The 20262-nt window shown below is 41.5% G+C and overlaps 1 protein-coding gene across 1 annotated transcript in view; it reads left to right on the top strand.

Annotated features, from left to right (window-relative positions):
* The window catches only part of D2hgdh (D-2-hydroxyglutaric acid dehydrogenase), a 60824-nt gene extending 48626 nt beyond the window's left edge, over positions 1-12198 (top strand). The window contains exons 2-8 of the mRNA XM_089592243.1: positions 2477-2763; positions 3238-3435; positions 6856-7049; positions 8090-8258; positions 9216-9505; positions 10074-10242; positions 11756-12198. Of these exons, the coding sequence (XP_089448369.1) occupies positions 2517-2763; positions 3238-3435; positions 6856-7049; positions 8090-8258; positions 9216-9505; positions 10074-10242; positions 11756-12006 (1518 nt within the window). The 5' untranslated portion in view covers positions 2477-2516 and the 3' untranslated portion in view covers positions 12007-12198. The remainder of the gene's footprint in view (positions 1-2476; positions 2764-3237; positions 3436-6855; positions 7050-8089; positions 8259-9215; positions 9506-10073; positions 10243-11755) is intronic.
* Positions 12199-20262: the final 8064 nt, after the last annotated feature.

The following is a 20262-nucleotide window of genomic DNA, read 5'->3' on the forward strand; positions in this document are numbered from 1 at the left end:
GCACACGCGGGGCAATTTACGTAATTGTACACTCCTCTCCTCTTGTTCTCTCTCTCTCTTTCACCCCTCCCCTTCGTTCCATCCTCCCCACCCCCTTCGCTACCTTTATTTTTCTTCCTTCCTCGTTTCCTTTGTGCACCTCGCGAGTCTTTGGAGCTCGTAATGTAACTATACATCACCGACCCCCTCTTTTTGTTTCCTTTTTTTTTTTCTTTTTCGTACAGCAGCTCTTATTACCTTGCCCACCTATACCTGTCTTGATTGTGTAAGGTACCGTGTCAATGAACACAGGGATGGTGTAGAGAGATCGGCTCTCGTGTTAGCGGGGGCCTCCCCTGTTTTATTTTCGTCTCTCTCTCTCGAGAGAGAGAGTCTTGCGGTACTCATCGCTTCATTAATTTATACGGTTGGGATACGTCTCGATTAATTGATCGATCCTTGAGAACCAGCTCTTTGTACTATATTCGTCTTTTGCACGCAGTGGCGTTAATTCGTGATTACCTAATCTTTTGATCCGATTTTGGTGCAATTTATTGTGACACGTTGGTTTTCATACAAATAAAATACCGAAGATTTGGTAAAAAAAAAAAAAAAAAAAACAGTAATGATAATTCTGGCCTATGGGCACTGAAATGATAAAAGATTATTTTCTTAATATTATGGTATGGATAAACAATTTTTTTTTTTTTTTTTTTTTCAACCTTTAGATTAAAACATATTTTTACAATGCATTAGTATATAAAATTCCTTGTCTATTTTTTGTATGTATTTTTTTTTTTTTTTTTTTTTACAAGAACACAAACCAATACAAAAAAACACAGATATCTCCGTTCGTATATAGCTTGTTTCCCTCACATGGTGATAAAATTTGTAAAAGGTATGAGCTTCTTTACCAATAAACCACTTCTCGAAATAAAACTACAGTGACATGCTTCACTGACGCTCAGGTATATTAATGATGTGTCACAAATGAAGAGACTCAGCAATTCTAAAAACCCTGTACTGTTTGAAACATAAATTTTGCATTTTTTTCAACTTTTTGCTCGACCATAGGTTAAAATCAATTAATCCAACAGCTCCAAAAAAGAAAACTCTTGGCAAGAGTTCAAGTTCTCTCTCTCTCGTAATGCTATATTATATACCTTCGCAGCCGTGCCACATGTGACACTCGGAGGTACGCTTCATGAGCCCATATTAAGGTGTATTATATAGGTGGAAAAAAAAAGAGTCACGAAAGCGAAAGAAGAAGGAAGCGCGTGCGTCGTTTCCTCGACTGGTCGCATTTTTTTCTTCCTCTTTCCTTCCTTTGCAAGACATCATATACTTACAACGGCCGCGAGTCCAGTTGGCAACTCTGCGCTTCCGCCCGCACTTTCGCGCTTACATATATATGTATATGCAACGCAACGCGGAGCACGTACAATAACGCACATTGAAAAAAGCGCGCACAGTAGACTGTATACAGTCCCTCCGCAAGGAATTCCGTGTTGTATTTCGTCCGCGCGAATAAACGAAGGAGTTAGAGGAGCCGTGCGGGCCTGGATCCTCATTGTTGGTTTTGTTATGTAGGTATACATGTTATTACAAGAGAGGCCGTTTTGTTCGAGTCCCGTGGGCTGTGTGGGCCACCAGGTGAACGGGGGAGACGAGGGGAGAGCGCGCGTGAAGAGCTTGAAATTCGGCCTTTCCGGGGGAATCCTTTGTCACTGTACGTGATGTGTATTTGTGGTGTGTGCACAGTGCCGGGCTGTGCGGGGTTGAGATTCGTGCTTTTTTTTCGAGCTGCGCCCGTCAGACGAACCAAAGAAAATTTGACGATTCATTGCGCTTCGGGCCGATTTTTGTTTGGCCACGCAGACGGCTTTTGAGTGAGAAAAGTTTAAATTTCGAAGTTAATGCAATTTACAAGTCCAATTTATTTACAATTTACAATTTATTATTATTTTTTTTTCTCCCCGAGTTGACATTTTGTCATAAATGATTATAATTTTTACGATATTAGCCCGAAAAATTGTATGTAAAATACACCCAACCTACATCCACAGATACGTACAATGTCATGATGTCATTTCGGGATTTCCGTCTTTCATATAATAGTCAATTAATGGCAAATCGTACCGGGAGGGAAAAAACAATTTTGGTTTTTTATCGAGTTGTTATCTAAACTGTGATTCGTTTGAAAATCTCCCACTAACCCACCCACGTCTCCTGTAATTGTGCACGTATTTACAAACATACAAAAGTATTTAAAAATGATACTCGCCGTGGCGTGTACCTATGCCAATATAAAGACAATAGCGTAAGTCTCGATTTTTAAACGCAACGACGATTTCACCCGTGAAAAAAAAGAATTTCCTCATTGGCCATCATTGGTATAAGAAAATACCCAGTTTCTATAAACATGATCATTTAATCCACGTAGATAATTACTCACAAAAACCGGCTAAACCAAACTCTCCTCTACATTTGATTTCAGGTGAACCTGCAACGAAAGACCGTCCGAAAAAATCACAACGATGCAGACTGCGCGAAGGGCCTTGTGCGTGAAATGGCCACTGGGGAGCAGCATCGGTTATCGTTTCTCATCTGCAAAAACGCAGCCCGAACCGACGGCCGTGCGGTACAAGGTCGAGCGCGGGCCTTACGCGGTTATCGGCGACGCTCAAGCGAGCTTCTTCACAGGCCTGTTGGGCCCCGAGCGGGTCATCACCGACGCCGACGAGTGCGAAATCTACAACGTGGACTGGCTCAATTCCGTCAAGGGTAAGGTTTTCTTTGAGGGGTAAGATTGGACTCGGGGCCACTGGCTCATTAAATATCCTTATTTATTTTACCCACGATAAAAATAAACCATTCGTTTGCTGCCAACTGTCCTAGAATGGCATTTCGCCGTCTACAGGGACCTTTTACTTTTTGGCAACTTTTAATCTTTATCATTCGATTGCTGGACAGTTATTTTTATTGTATACGCAAACAGTAAAAAAAAAATCATACTTGCGATAAAAATCATTGTTCGTACAGTAAAAAGTCTCTTGAGAACCAAACGGTAGATATACCAGATGATCATATTCTGATAATTTTTATTATTTCTTTCTCTCGGTGCACATATGAATTATATCTGCCCATGTCGATTGCTCGGGGGAAGCATGTCAATTTGTTCGGGAGTCTTGGCTGCGAGTCCCCGATCTCTTTGTTTATACAAGAGAGAGAAAAAAAAGTCGTTCCTCTTCCTTATAGGCATGAGCCGAATGGTCCTGAAGCCAAAGAGCACCGAGGAGGTCTCGGCGATCCTGAGGTACTGCAACGAGCAGCGGCTGGCCGTCTGTCCGCAGAGCGGCAACACCGGCCTCGTAGGCGGCAGCGTGCCCGTCTTCGACGAAATCGTCATCTCCATGAAACTCATGAACAAAATCATCCACACCGACGAGCTGTCTGGTAAGGACTTTTCCCTCTTTTTTTTTTTCTGTTGATGATATCTATCACTCAATACTATGACGAATTGCCTGTATACACCGCGAAGGATACATACCGATATACCAGTGGCTGTAGAGCACGTTGACAGCAGCTGAGTTTCTAAGGATGCGTTTGGGAGGAGGAGGGACAAAAAAAGGTCCCGAAATTTCCCCGCCCGTTGTTCCCGATATGTGTATGCAAATGGCCCCGAGCAGAGAGGGAGAGCCAATATACCTAATGGCGTCCGAGCTCGTCCTTTTGTATTCGAAAAAAAAAAAAAAAAAGAAGGAAAAAAGGGTCGTGCGTCGTTCGTGCCTGACGCGCTCTCGTCCACAAACACGTGGACATCAGTAGGTGGTCAGGACGAACACTGAAAGAGAGAGAGAGAGAGATAAAGTGCCTCGCAGCCGTGTCGTTAGTATATATATTATACACATAATAGGCGAGAGGAGCCAAGGTTGGCTTTTCGGGGCGCGAGCCGATAATGGGCCCCAGATTCGAGAAACGCTGTTGCCGCGCCCGCCGCCTCTATATATACGTATACATATATATGTGCATGTAGATGTGCATGAGCCAGCAGCAGCTCTCCTTTTATCTTTTCTCTTTTGAAGCACGGCAGGACTCATCGTTCGGCTCCTTTTTTCCTCGGCTTTTCTCTCGTTTCTTTTCTTTCGCTTCGACTCCGGCGAGGTTTGAGTTTCTCGCGCGCACTCATATACACACACACACACATTTTTAACTAAAGACACGTGGACCCACCACTGCATGGCTGGAATAATATTTGTTCGGGACATTGGTGTATGACTTTTCAGTTTTTTTTTTTTTTCGGAGGCTGCGGTTGGTGCATTAGTTGGGTATATATATGCATGTGTACAATGTTGTTTAACATCAGTATATGGAGGAGGATTGAAAATATAACAAAAGGCATCTCGCTCGCTCCGGGTACGTATTTTGGATGAAAAGAAAAATTACTGTTTTTCATGTTCTTAAACTTTAACGTTTTTGTTATGATTAATATTTGTGTTTACCACTGCTGGAATTTTTGGGAGGTCGGGGGGAAAAGGTCACGATACACAAAATTTTATCGATACGAAGATCGAAATCTGTCGCAACTGTGCCACATTTGACTAAACACCTTTTTTCCTGATAAGAAAAACTTAATTAGCACGTTTTTCAACAAAAATCTAAACCCTCAAAATTTTACTATACCTTCATACAACTGTGTACAACTTCAATGGTAGGTTATATGATTGTCTGACAAAAAAGACTACGTGTAATAACAATTCGGTTGGGGATATTTTTTTCGTGCACAAAGAACTTCTAGTTTTATCAAATGTTAAATTGTCCTCTATTTGCGGCACCGATTGCCATGTACTTCCTAAATATAAAAACAAAAAAAAAACGTAAAATTGTTTTACTGGTAAAGAGTATCGTCAACAGTACATGTATACACAATTGTGTGACTCTCCACGATTGCTCTCGAAAGAAAAGTTCGCAGCGGCAGGAGAAACAGCTATATAGAGTATAAGCCACTAATAAGAGCCGTACACCCGTAGGCTCCCTAATGACGGCGCTAATCTAGATCCCGGGCCGTTCGCTAACACGTCCGCAACACACGCGAGGCTGGAAGTACCGTAATCCAACGAGGCGCTTCTTCTCTCCCGCTATACACTGCCGTTTCTTTTACCCTTTTCCTCTCCGCTGCCGCGGCCAGAGAAACCCATACACGTATAGTTTACCTTGAAAGGGGCACGTTGAGCAGAGGAGAGCAGGCGGGGAGGATTAATTTTCAAATTTTTACCCTCCCGCCCAATCTTTTATACGTGTATATACCTATATAATCCACGCTCTGGGCCTCGATCGAGCTGCGACGGCCCGTTTTAATTTTTCAGGTCCTATACAGCGTGATACACGCGCGGAGATCATTGCTTCTTTTCCTTTCGGGGAAGCTGCGATTTTTCGCTTCCTTTCTTATCTTCTGTTTTATACGAAGGGCCTGGATTTCATTTATCAGCAGACAGGTGGGCTGTGAGTGGATTTTTTTTTGTAAGAGTGTGGATGTATGGTAATGCGGGGGAATGATTTTTTTACATAATATGCACTTGTCTATATAATAGGCGAGGTACACGAAAAAAAAATTAATAAAAAAATAAAAAAAACCATCGAAACTTTGTCTGTTGTTGAAATCGACTTGCACGTACATCATACATACATATTAGATGCGCGTGCGTGTAATTTTTCGTGGGATGCATTAATGACAAGCATCGGAGTAACTTTTTTTTGACTGAGTAATATATACTTTTCGTGGAATTGCGATTTATTATTTTGCACGCACCCATCTCTTTCTCACGTGTGACGTATATAATATATATACGAATAGTGCGGCACGGCTAATAGCTCATAATGATGAAATCATAGGCTAAAAACCAGTAGCTGCTACTTTTGACTCCCGCGGGCTCTGTACCCTCGTAACAATAAGTATATACCCGTGAAAGGTGAAATGGACCATTCCAATGGGAACATTCCTAGGTGAACAAAAATACCTACTATATAGTAGTCCCGCTTTGCTATTGAGTAAATTTTGACTCTTGAGTTGAATGTTGTAGTAGTGGCACCTATCTCTACTTTTGGTGAGAAAAACGTACTACTTGTGTTTAAAGTGAATGGAAAGTTTTTTTTTTCGTAATAATAACCTGTAACTTATAAATACATTTTCAAATACTTTCTTTATTTATACACTATCAACGTATGGGAGTTCTTTTTTTTTTCTCGTAAAGGGAAATTTATATAATTATATCGTTGAAGATCACGATTTTTTTTAATTTACGTCCAAGATATTTCTTTTTTTATGAAAAATAGAGGTACCACCTTTTTTTATAAATAAACAAAGATACTTAATATGTTATTTTGGTCTGAAAATAAAAAACTGATTTTTTTGTTATACGTAACAAATTAAATTAAGTAAATTCTTTGCATGCAAAACACAGCCGTTGTAAAAAAAGTTAAAAAAAACCATAACTATTTCACAAGGAACAGTTTCATTTCTCTCAAATTCCACAAATTTTTTGTTTATTATTTCGTTCCATGAAAATTGATACAAAAAAGTGCATACCACAGGCGTGAAAATAACACCAATAAAGCAATCTCTCGTTTAACAAAATGCACGAATTGAAACACATCCCTTGGCAATAAAGTATACCTACCACCCAAACATCTCAATCAAATATTCCCCCCCCCCTCATCCACCCCTTAAGCAACGATACGAGAAACAAAAAGTTCAAACAGCCCGAGCTCACGCTACGCGCTACTATACTTACGCACGCATCCACAAATATCCTCTGAAACACTGTGGTTTTCACAAAATTGTAAACAAAAACAAAAAAAAAAAAAAAACATGCACAGGTGTGTTGGTGTGCGAGGCCGGTTGCGTGCTGCAGACGCTCGAGGAGCATCTGAACCGCGTCGGTCTGATGATGCCGATCGACCTCGGGGCCAAGGGCAGCTGCCTGATCGGTGGCAACGTCTCCACCAACGCCGGAGGCTTGAGGCTACTGCGCTACGGCAATCTTCATGGGAACGTCCTGGGACTCGAGGCCGTAAGCGCATTTTTTTTACTTCTTCTAATACACGTGTTAAGAGACTATGGGGTATAATTATACACAAGGTACATGGGTACACCCCTCGTACCGATTTTGTGACGATCGAGATCTGATTTCGATTCTCTTATGTTTAGCCTTTTTTTTTTTTCTTTCTCACCATACGTTCTTTCTCTGCTCCTTTTCTGTTCGGTTGTTTTTTTTTTTTTTTTTCTTTTCTCTAACAACACGCAATTTTTCTTCCCTCCCTTCGTTGGCTTGTGGTTTCATCATTTTATCATGCACATCAGGTATACTTACGCTTCCATACCCCATTTAACACGTACAGGAGCACATCGTCCTTACGCTATAGATGAAATTCACACGTTTATCATGCATTTCGTGGGGATTATTGCAAATGTGTTTCAATATTGATACCATATTAAATAATATACGCAGCATTTGCCCACAAAAAAAATTGCTTCACCTATAATTTCGGTACGATATTGATGCACAATTTCTCAACTCGTGTATACGTTAACGGCAACTTTTTGATTTTATCTAGCTTTAATCGTCAGTCACATACAAATGAAATACAATGTAAATGTTAACGACCATTGAGGAGGTAAAAAGCTGCGCCCACGAACAACACCCGTAGCCTATACATATATATACACATACTTACGTACAAAACCTTTCAATCAGCCTCAATCTCCCTTTATAAACGCTTTAACGAGCTTCCCACTCTTGCTTTCTTGTACCTATATACATGTACATGTCGTATGTTTCATGTTTATATTAGTTCCACTTGATTCTCAATCCTCCTTACATATGTTGTGTTAATCTCTTTTGACCTTCGATGAATAGATTTTTTCCAACTACAAAATTCCTCCTTACAACAAATTAATAATTTTATTGGGAATATTTAGCATTTAACAACTAGAATAAAAAAAAAAACAAAGTAATGTAACAACGAGCTCTACTGTTTTACATGACTTGGCAATATCAAAAAATATTTTTGTTGTTTGGGTACAACGTGTGTATGTACGGTGTGTGTATAGGTGATGGCCAACGGCAAGGTGATAGATTGCCTGAACACGATGAAGAAGGACAACACGGGCTACCACCTGAAGCACTTGTTCATCGGGTCGGAGGGTACATTGGGCATCGTGACAAAAGTGTCGATTCAGTGTCCCACCCTACCCAAGGCACTGAACGTCGCCTTTCTCGGTGAGCTATTTCCGCCCCCCCCCCCTTGTAAATGTAATATAATTCACCACAACATGTATGTATTGTGTGGGCATGGGTATAATATACTCATAGCTCGTATGCTCGATATTCCCGTGCACTGTATAATTCGGACGGTATCGAGTGAGAGAGAAAGAGGAGGAGGAAGAGAGACCCGGTCGTACGATATACAAGTATTTATTGCGCGTTGGAGAAATCCGGTTGACCTGACTCCTCTTTTTTCGTCGACTCTCTCTCTATTGTTATTATTGGGCGGACTCTGCGCGCCGGGCGTTAACCGGAGGGAAACTAACTTTTTTTTTTTTTTTTTTTTCATTTAGGGGAAGGGTCTTTTTTCTTTTCGTGAGGGTAACGATTTTTTCCTTCATTCCCTTTTCGAAGGGGAACAGATTAGCAGAAAGTGTAGCTTTTTTGACTTTTTAGGCTGCGAGCGGATTACAGTTTTTTTTTTTTTTTTTTCTTCCATCATTGTACTTTATGAGAATTTTTTTTAAACCCAGGGATTTTACATGATTTTGTACACGTGCCTTGGAAGTATACATTTAATGGCCCCCTGTTACTTATACAAACAATCTCAAACAGCCTGATCGTCAAATTTTGACCGAATCAAGTACACGGTGATGAAAAAAAGCATCACTATAAATACAGCTTTCCTCTTACTACCTTCAACTACTCCTATCTAAATTTTTTTTACCAGTAATCGTTACGAATGTAACAGATGTAACATATACATATTTATTAAAAATGAAAGATACAATGGGTAGTTGTGCGGGGGCTTTGATGAAATCACAATTGCAACTGTCCTTGACCGTTGAAAAAACAAAAATTTACAAAACTCTCTCTACGAAGAAATGACAAAAAAAAAGAAAAATCTTGCCCGAAAGCAAGTTAAAACCCTCTATAGACATGATGATGAAAACAAAAGAAAACAAACACCAGGTTTGAGGAGCTTCGACAACGTACTGAGGGCGTACAAGCTGGCCAAGCACGAGTTGGGCGAAATATTGTCGTCGTGCGAGCTAATAGACCGCGCGTCGATGGACAACATTAACGACGCGCTGGGGCTGCGGAGTCCGCTCGGTACTGGCCACGAGTTTCACATGCTGATCGAGACGGCCGGCAGCCAGCTGGCGCACGACGAGGAGAAAGTCGCCGGCTTCCTCGAGAAGGTCATGGAGCAGGGCATTGTCGACGATGGCACCGTTACCTCCGAGCCCAGCAAAGTTCAGGTTTGTTCATCACTCGTATACTCTGCTTCATCCACACGACCAACTGCAACTGGACAGTTTCATTAAATGTTTTATTTACCAAGTGCTGTTGATATAGTTTTACGCTTTCGACGTGACCTTCTTTGCTCTACAGAAATCACCCGGTCTTTAATTACAAGAGAGTAAAATAACAACGATTGTTTCATGATCTTATCGATGGATTACACGTGTTTACAACGGTATATATTACTACAAGTCTAGACTGTCTTTATGATTATTTATGTAAACGTTCCTTGTTTCATTTGATCAAAAAATGTGATCACAGTCATTTATATACAAGGACATTGTGTTGCAAAATATCCATCAAAATCTCAAGTTATGAAAAAAATAATGATACACTCGAAGCCCTTTGGGACGAGACAAAAGAAGACAAAGTACACATTACAGTATGGTATTGACATGGTATGCATGGAATGAGTATACAGAAATCGAGACATTTCGCGTCGTCCGTATAAGTACACATATATACATGTATATATAGAGGATAATATGTGTATGTTGTGTTTCTTTTCCTTCCATGCACGTGCAGTACATCTGGTCGCTGAGGGAGAGATTAGCCGAGTCCCAGACGAAGGTTGGCTATCTCTTTAAATATGACGTCTCGCTGCCGCTGCCGCAATTCTACGCCCTCGTGCCCAAGCTGAAGGAACGCCTTAAGGACTGCGATATTCGCTTCGTCACTGGTTTCGGACACATTGGTAAGTTGCTCACGTAAATGTGTGCACGCCGGGCCTTTTGTGCTCTGGAGTGCGCCGAGTAAATTAAAGGAGGCTCGCTGCCTTTTAAAGACTCGGTAATGACGAGGGTAAGCACTGAATAATTACGCTGTCAGGAATAGTATACATTTTTTTTTTTTTTTTTTTTTTTTTCCTCATAAAATCGATAACAAGACTTTTCCCGCAATCATCCAAAATTTTATTCGCACATCCGCGTGATGTAATCAAAATGAGTTTAAAAAAAATATTTCTTATACTGTAAGGGCAAACCTCGGACAAACCTTCACTGTTGTTTTTACAGTAAAAATGACGAGAACTCTATACTCGAAATATTTCATACGAATCTGAACTCTTCAATAAAATCTAAATTTTAGTGCAATTTAAGCAGGAACATCATATAATATGTGCTGTTGATTGACTCGATCGTATGAATATTCAAGAAATACATGCACTTAGTAAGATTACGTCGAATATCGGTAACATCCAAATCGTTTGTCTATATAATGTATTACCTTGAAAAATTTAACAACCCCTCAATATCGTTAAATTATAAAGTGCTACCAACCTACACTTACAAACAACTCAAATTTCAACTCTCAAATCATGTATATTATTGGAAATTGATTGATTTATCTGTATAGATCTCCGTATTGAGGTCGAAAAAGTTCATCTATATATATAAATGACGTATGGCTGCATAATTACTTGAGAGATTAATAATTCTCAGCTCACGTATATATATGTATACGTATGCTCGTAAATTCACGTGACCTCAAAATGCTTGATATATTTTTTTCCACCTATGTATATGGCTAATATCAATTTGTAACTCGCGTAATTTACATTAACAGCTTCATATTTGAACCATAGATTATAAATCCCCTCTCAGCATGACGAAGAACCAACATCAAGTATTCCTCTATACACTGCAAGTTCACAACTCTAACATTATTGATGACAGTGAGACTTTTCAATCATATAGACTTACGACGAAGGAAAACTCAAAGTCTCAAGATGGACCTTTTTTTTCCTTTAATTTATAAAAAAAAAAAAAAAAAAAAAAAAAAAAAAAAAAAAAAAAAAAAGTTTCATCAGTGAAGCGAAACTATTATGCAAATAGACAACGTGATTCGGAAATTTCAATCTTTTTCGTCCCACCGAGTGTGTATTCCCGTATGCTAAAGAGTCAATTTTCGCACGAAAATCCACTCGCTGCACAGTTTTGCATAAGATAAAACGTCCCGAGAGCGCGAGGCACAGAAGGGCGCACACGTGGGGGGGGGGGGTGTCATATTATAGGCTTTGGGTGAAGGGTAAACTCGGCTCGCCCCAAAAGTCCCGCGATAAGATTCGAGCCGTCTTGCCTCATCTTTTGTCGTAAGATGATCGCACTGCGTCCAATGTTCAAATACACCACCCTGTAAATATTCTCCACCCTTTCCTGTACCCATCCTGTATGTATATATGTAATATGGTGCTTGATTGTTGTCCGCAGGCGACAGCAACGTGCACGTGCAGGTCTCGACACCGGATTACGACCCTAAGGTGTTTGCCCTGGTCGAGCCGTACATATTCGAGGAAACGTCCAAGCTGAGGGGCAGCATCAGTGCCGAGCACGGCATTGGTTTCAAGAAGGCCAAGTACCTCGGGTACAGCAAGGACGAGTCGGCGATCGAGCTCATGCGAGTCGTGAAGCAAACCATGGACCCCAATCGCATACTCAATCCGTACAAGGTCGTGTGGTGATCTACATGTTGTATATGGCATTGATGGACGGAAAGGGGCATTTTTTATTTATTTATTTCGGGCCCTCTGAGATGGCTGTTTTGGAATTGGCTGGACATGCATTATTCGCGTGCGTGTGTTTTTTCAGCATTCGATCATTGTTGCTACATTTATAGGCAGTTATGCTTTTTGTTTATTTTGTTTATTTTTTTATTTTTTTTTTTTTTTAATACTTGTATTCCTTGAAACACTCGGGGATTTAATAGAAAAATATATCGATAACCAAGTTATCGACGCTATTTTTTGACCGACGTTTATTGTATAGTGCATTAAATGCACATGTTACTCATGTTTACCTGAAATAACATGCCTTGCCGTAATCGATACTTTATTTGAAAAAAAAAAAAAAAAAAAAAAAAAAAAATGTTATACCATAGAAATGCGCATGAATCCGTCGCACAAATGTTGAGAAGTGCAACAATTTGTTTTGTGACAATATCGCAGCTGTTAATTTTCATAGTCTTAAGCAAGGGTTCGCCCTAGTGACCAACTGTTGCCAATGACCAAATTGGCCCCAGTGATTGTGTTGAGAAGACAATGGTATACCACTTGCTACAACCAGTTGAGATAGGTATTCAAGAGAGTCTCCTTTTTATTTACACATGTATGTACATATATATATATTTTTTTCTGTTAACGTAAAAGATTATTTATTTATTTTTTAATAAACTTTATTGTATTTTACCATTGAGATATTTTGTGCTAATAAATTTCTGTAAGCCACAAAATCAAAGTAAATTCCTTTTGGTAAACTTATACATGTTATTTTAAAAATGTCATCTTCATGGAAAAAAGAAACCCACAATTCACCAAAAATGTATACAAAAACAAAAACAAAAAAAAAAAAACAAAAAAAATGGGTCGTCTCATTGGATAAGATGATAATCAGTATGACAATTCCACATACGAAAAGACGTCAAGTGAAGAGAGTATACAAAATATTAGGTACAAGTGCAAGCTCACTCGCACCAGCGCCTCTTACAAATGCGATCCATCAAATGTTGGAAGCTTCGTGGTATGTACAACCCTACACCGTTCTCTCGCTCCTTACATTCTTCACAATCCTGTTGTACCTTCACTAAAATTCTATAGTACACAAAAAATGAAAAAAATCGGCAACAATCGGTAGATACATCGTAAGAAGACACTTAACGAAAAAAAAAAAAAAACTCTGAAGCTATACACGCCAATTAAAAATATTTTCAAACATCGTATGCAAACAATAAACAAACAAACAAAATAGTCAACATTGCAGACCATCCGATTTTCCAACAGATCTCCCAAAAAGGTCACGTCCTCGAGAGCCCCCATAATCACGAGTCATTTGTCCCAATCAAAACGTCCGGTAGCCCGAGAACTCCCCCCCACCCCCCCGCCATCTCCCGATCCTCCTTAATCAAATTTTCGAAATTATTAACGCGCTGCGCCCGACAGCTCGGTCCTACACACCAACACGCGTCCCTACCGATCGATACACCTATATTTGTGTACATATACTGCACACCAACTCGGTCTGAGGCTCGCTCGCGCCCCGCGTACATACACACATCTCTCCATGCGTGTGTCCCTTCTCTCTTGCGCGACACAGAGAATTACGGGATTTACGGGACTGTCGAAAATAGCACTGGTGCTATGGGATGGATGTGTGTGTGTGTGTGTGCGTGTGTATGGTATGCAAGTACGGCTGTGCAGCGCGAAAGTGGAAAATCATTATATTATGTGTGTGACGCCGGCTGGCGTCGCCGGGTCAGGACGGCGTGATTAATTGACGAGATGCGCCGCTATTTCAAGTGTGCACTCGGCATAGGTAGGAATAGGTGGGTATACATATTATAAGTGTGTGTGTGTGTGTGTATAGAAGCAGGCCAAGCAACGTGGAGGGAGCGAGCGCTCGTTTTGCAGTCGCCTTATTAAAAGTGCATCGGCCCGACGATTTTGCTGCTCCCCGAGGGCTCTGTCTTTGCGTGTGTATGCTCCGACGACGACGATGTATATATATAGTATTGCCGGGGCACTAGGGGACACGAGGAGTCGACCGATGGCGCCATCGCTGGGGATCGGAGCGAACGCGGGGGCTTTTGCTCGCGGCTTCGTCGATAATGGAGAAGTTTTTTTTTTTTTTTCTTTTTCTTTGGAAGGTGTTTTTAATATAAATATTGTAGCGGTACGGATACAGGTAAAATCAGCTTCATTGCTGAGGAAAAAAAAAAAAAAAAAATGTTTTTCCACCCAAAATGAATCGCTTGAGTGCAGTAAACGCCCGAATAATTAATCGTTAATGTGTCCAAGAGACGCGTATTTTAGGTAACATGTATAGAATATCATTTTTGCGTCGTCCACTCGATCGTTGTTAGATTTGAATTTTTATGTTGTTTTTACGCGTATAACCCATGATTTGCAACAAAGTGTAAATTTCGCATAGTTTTAAGCTAAAACCCAAATCATCGTTAATCGCATCATTTGGAGCAGTATAAAAATAAAGCATATTAAATACTGGCTGTGCAGTAAAGTATACATTAAACCAATGAAAATATGTGAAGGTGAAACTATTCGACCCTTCATTAAATATATATGAGGATATGTATAACCACGCCATACGAAGCAAAAAGTATAAATAAATGGTAAAAACAATTTTTAATAATAATAATAAAAAAAGGTTTCCAATGGAAAAGGAGACGTGCGACCCTTCGCACTTGTAAGATATTCTTCCCATGCAGCGGCGACTACCACGAGAGGCCCTTGACTCATTAACGCTATTCTCTCCCTCCCTTCCACCCTCATTATAATCCTCGAAGCGCGTGCACTTTTGCCCAATTAAACGCTATACGTTGTATATGGAAATAAAGGGGGAAAACAAAAGAAAAAAAAAAAAAAAAAAACACTGAACCACAAAATGTATTTAATGACAAAGAACGCCATCAGGGTGCGCCAGCGTGTGGGTTCGCCCCGTCTTTTGCCACTCGTACCCCCATTCAACTCTCGTATACTGTTGTGTTTGGACCGTGTGCCACCCACTGCAGACGCGTATACACGCTTCCTCGCACCCTTTGTACGTAGGTACTTGTATCGAGTGGAGCTATATATATATATATAGCGTAACGATTATCCGTGTACCGCGCACATCGTTGTGCCGTCGTGTAGTTGATGAGCACACGAGAGTGCCGTCGACGTCGAGCAAATGGGATAGTGTACCTATATATTTTCAATCCAACGTCTCCTCGCGTGTCTGCGAAATCTCAAAAACGTCCTTTCCTTTCCTTTTAAATTACCATTACTTCAATTGCCTGCAATGAGAGGCTGAAAAATAAGATATCTTACTCGTTTCCGATTGAAAATCAAATTTGAATCTCTGGACAAAGTATGGTACGTGCAGCTCGCACCTATACACTTTGGGAATCGTTGGAGGGAAAAAAAAAAAAAAAAAAAAAAAACTCGTGAAGTACCACTTTAAGCGCTTGACAAGGACCAAGACCGCGCCTCTCCCCCGAACTTTTCTCTCGGGTATACTCTGTCGGCTCGTAACTCTTTCTCAAAGTATGTATATACCTATACCCATCGCGTATTATCACTCATCTCTCGGTACCTCTGAAAAAAGCCACTCCCTCTTAATCCTTCGCCACACGCACACACCCTCTCTCTCTCTCTTTCTATATCCTGTTTTTTCCACTTGAAAGATACAAGTACTTTTACTCCATCTCTCTCTCTCTGGTCTTCGGTTCACGCCTTTCTTTTTCCAAGAGCGTTTTCCCCTCGAGATGTGCTCATTTCCTTCCCCCCCCCTTCCGCTCGCCTCTCCTATATATATATATGTCAAGTCTACTGGAAAAGCCTCGCTTCGGATGATTTAATAAGCGAAATGGAGTTCGACTTCCCTCGAGGTTGATTTTCGAAGCTGATTTTCCCTTCACGGAGATGATGATTTTTCGTCGCATCGAATGAGAAAAATGCGTATTTAAGTGTAATAGCGCGGAAAAAATGAAAAGTCCATGCCATTTTTTTTTTTTTCCAACAAACGAATGATTCGTGAAAAAATCCGTTCTCGCGTGGTATGTTCAGATGAAAGTAAAAATAAAGGGCCATAATAAGCTTATTATTCACACGATTCAAAGAAAGTAAGCTGCACAGGGAAAAACGTGGAGTATTGTAAGTGTTCCTCGAGGGACGGTTTTATAGCCCCCAAATGACGAAGCTCTCGGTCCTCTGTAAATCTGTTGATACACACGCATCACGTACCACTTTTGTCTCTTCCACGGATGACTTTCTCCCTCGCTCGCGTGTCATTTTACGGCCCATCGAGAAAATCTCACCTGTCAGTGTGAGCACGAGTAGGAACATATTTATATTATTATATACGATGGGGTGTGTAGGGGTAAGCACCATTGGCTCTCTAAACTTTGACTACGGTGAAAAGAGAGGGGGGGCGTGGGTTTTCGAGCAAAGGAGATAGATGCTGGTTTTATTGCTTATGCTTCGCGGGATTGGCGGCGATGACCAAGGAAAAGGGAGGCCAATTTGGTTTTCGAATAAGACAAAAATCCATTTGGGAACAAGTATAGTATGAGACATGTTTGCTTCCTCTCATTTTTCCAACTTCTCGGAATACAGGCAAACGATGAACTTTGGTGTAAACTCTGTGATGAATCTGGAAAGTAATAACTTTTGCAAATCATTTGCGGTACAACTTTCACTCGTTGGATCATCAATGCGTACAGTATACATTATGCACGACAAAGTTTGAAAAAAGAAAAAAAAAAAATGCAAATATTTTTAAAAATATTTAAAAGTAAAAAAGTTCTGTAAAAAAATAATGCATTTAATAACAGGGTGAACATCCGTCCATGTACATAAAAACCCTTGCTCCAGTACATGTTAGAATGTCATTACTTCGTAAACTAAATATAAATTATTTGAAAATTAATGCGAAAAAGCCCGTGGCAACCGTGTGAGGGGTCAGATGGCGGAACTACCCGTAATCGATTTAAATATACAACGCAACGCACCCCCCCGTGCCGGCAAAGACCGCTGCAGGCTGCGTCGCAACATACGCGACACCGAGGGCATCGGCATCAAGCCCTGGCCAAACGAATCAGTACTCCTCCCCCAGTTGTTAGACCCACCCCTGAAATTTACCCCTTGGAAAAAAAAAACTTATAATAAGAAAGTAAAAAAAAAAAAGGAAATCAACCCCTCGTACTTTACCCCCTTACGCACCAGTCAGAAACAGAGCATAGCCCGCAGCCTAGCGACGAGTTCCGCGTCTGAAATGTACACCTACATATATAGTTTTCCCTGTGCGTGGTGCGCAGTAGATATTACATACGTGCAGGTATATACGCTTATTTATAAGAGCCCCCTGCATGACGACGACGTTAAAGTACCGGCAACGTGATACATACGTGTGTATATATATATAAATGTGCTGTCATGTCAAACGTTGCAGGTGTATAGGAGAGTACATGGGTTATTTCACGAAAAATCCAATGCCTGCAATTTTACTTTTTAAAGCGAAATTTTTTTTCAACATTGCGTCTTCGTTGTAGTATAGTAATTTGTGAAAAATTCATGTCAATTTAATTGCATTATCTAGTAGGGGTACGCTCTCAAAGCAGGATAATGGCTAAATAAGAGTCTTATTGAGTTGCCATTAAAATCACGACAAATTCTTTTGATTCGCATTTTTATGATTTAGCACCCGCACCTAATCGACATTCTGAAACTGCAGTTGACCATATTGTTACTTCACAGCTACGTGAGCATTTGGGGTTGCAAAACAAATTTAAATATGTACTCGCGATGGCCGTTTCGGAATACAAAACGGTGTCTTAACAATGAAGTGTAAAAAAATATTCATTCATTTGTGATGGTAAAATATCCAAAATACAACTGAATTTCACCTTGTTTTCTTTTTATCTTGTACCAAGGGGAAAAAAAAAAATAAATAAATAAAAAGAACAACAACAAAGTTTTTGTTAAAAGATCCATATACACGTGTGCGCGCGCCGTCGCCACACACCACCTCTCAAGTGCCTGCAGCCTCAAGAAGGAGGTAGGGAGGGACGATAGGGATATATCCAACGCGCGTTGGATACATGCAGTAAGTACTGTGCAGAGCGAGCGAGTGGCCTCGCGGTAGTCGTGGCCCGGCCGTGCTCAGGTGCGTGTGCCTCGCGCGACGCGCTCCTCGTCCTTTTTTTTTTTCTTCTATTGGTGTTGTATGTTTTTTGCCGCCAACGAGTGTCTTTCATGTGATTCGTGACGTATTTTTATCGGGGGACGATAAAGTGTTTGTGTCATAAAAAAAAAAAAAAAAAAAAGGATCCACCGGGTACAAAATCACACGAGAAAGATAATATTCGAAAAAGTGACAGCAATTGTTTATATGTATTAAAAAAGAAAAAAAAAAAAAAATTAAACGTGCGAGCAGTTAGTAAAAACAGTGCACAGAGGAGCAAGAGGGCAAAGTATCGTTTCAAAAGAAACACGAAACTCTCTTGCACCTAAGTATATAAGTATACGTGCAAGTGCAAAGTTTATGTCAGTGCAGTCGTATATATATATACACAGTTGTACGCGTCGTCTGCTGTAGCAGACGAGAAAGTGCGGTGCGTGAATAGCAATATATACCACAGTTTAAATATACGTATAGTGTCGACAGCCCCAGGGGTAGGGGGTGGGAGCGAACGACCTTTCGCCCCGTCGGTTTTCGCGGTGGGGTGGTCGGGAAGAGAGAAGCGTCGGAGGAGGGAAAAGCTCCCCCGCTCTATGATAACAACAGCGCGCGTGTATGCATTTCGTTGCAGGTTGTACACGGACATATATATGTACATATATAGGGGGGTTGGTTGAACCCACCGCGCCGTACGACCCGAAATCACGCGTATATATATATACAGAGCGACTATACGCCCGCATAGACTATATAGATCTGCATAGAGGAAAAACAAACAAACAACAACGACGGAAGGGTCGACAAATATAGTCCAAGGTCGATACGCGTGCTTGGGGAAAAAGGGCCATTAATTACCATCCGGCGAGAGAAAAAGAAGGAACCATCGCTAGGGCGCTTTTTGCAAAAGCTCCCAGGCCACTGGTGTAATATACATATACTTACGCTCTTGGCGAACTCGCTCGGACGGCCACAACACACCCATCACGTGTACAGGTGTGCGTCCACCATCCATATCTCGCGCTTATACACGCACGTACGTGTGAAAAGGGTAGCGGGGGGTGAGGAGGGTTCAAGCGCAAGGGTCGCGCACGGATACAGCAAGGACGCGCACTCGCGCGACCCCATATAATATATATAGATAGGCGAGAGGGGATATGATGCGTTATATGTATCCCTATACGCACATTTGTATTTGTATTGTATAGGGGACAAGTGCGTGCGTGCGCGTCTCTCTTTCTCCCTCTCTGATCGATAAGCGGCAGAAAGTGGTTGCGAGGGGGCGAAGCAGCGCCGAGAGACAGACACACCGTTACATACATATACATACATATATATAACGACACGCGCGCACACTCCCTCGTGGGAGGAGAAGACGGATCAACAGCCGAGTGGTGGTGGTAGCACCCAGCACCCACTACAGGAACGAGGATGAGAGACTTTGTACCTTTGAGAGGGTAGTAGTTGTAGTAGGAGAATAAGAAGGACCGTTGGTGGTTGCAGGGAGGCAGCGATGAAAGCGAACGGGGATCAGTAAAACCCGTAGCGGGCATCCGGTCGGAGGAGAGAATCGACTCGTCCTCCCTCCCCCGCTGCCCCGTTTTTTTTTTTCCCCGAGGACCATCAGTTGCCATATACCCACTACCACCCCCTTCTCCGTACGCAGCATCCCTCCTCTCACCAGAAGAAGAAGAAGAAGAAGAGCCGTTGTCGTCTCAGTAACAGTGGAGCAGCGACGGGGGTAACGATGCTTCCGTACGGCACCGTAACCTAGGCCCAGCATCCCATCCACCCCCAAACACACGCGCGGCTCGATCGAGCTGTCAAATCGCCCCCCCCCCCTTTGTTGTATACGGTCCGTACCCTCCGCGGTGATGGTTCGCGCGGTTGGTACTCGTAATCATCGTTGACCGAAAGACAGTGCCGCTGGTGATACTTTTTTTTTTTCTCGCGACCGTGGCCGTACCATTGAGCGGAAGCTGTCGCTCGCAGGGCGCGCGCGCAAATGTATCGTACGCAAGTTGCGCGTCGTACAAGCCACGTACGGCATC

This window comes from Copidosoma floridanum, unplaced genomic scaffold (genome assembly GCF_036245765.1).
Source record: "Copidosoma floridanum isolate Cflo_tuat_1 unplaced genomic scaffold, Cflo_Japanese_pri ptg000014l, whole genome shotgun sequence".
Taxonomy (NCBI): domain Eukaryota; kingdom Metazoa; phylum Arthropoda; class Insecta; order Hymenoptera; family Encyrtidae; genus Copidosoma; species Copidosoma floridanum.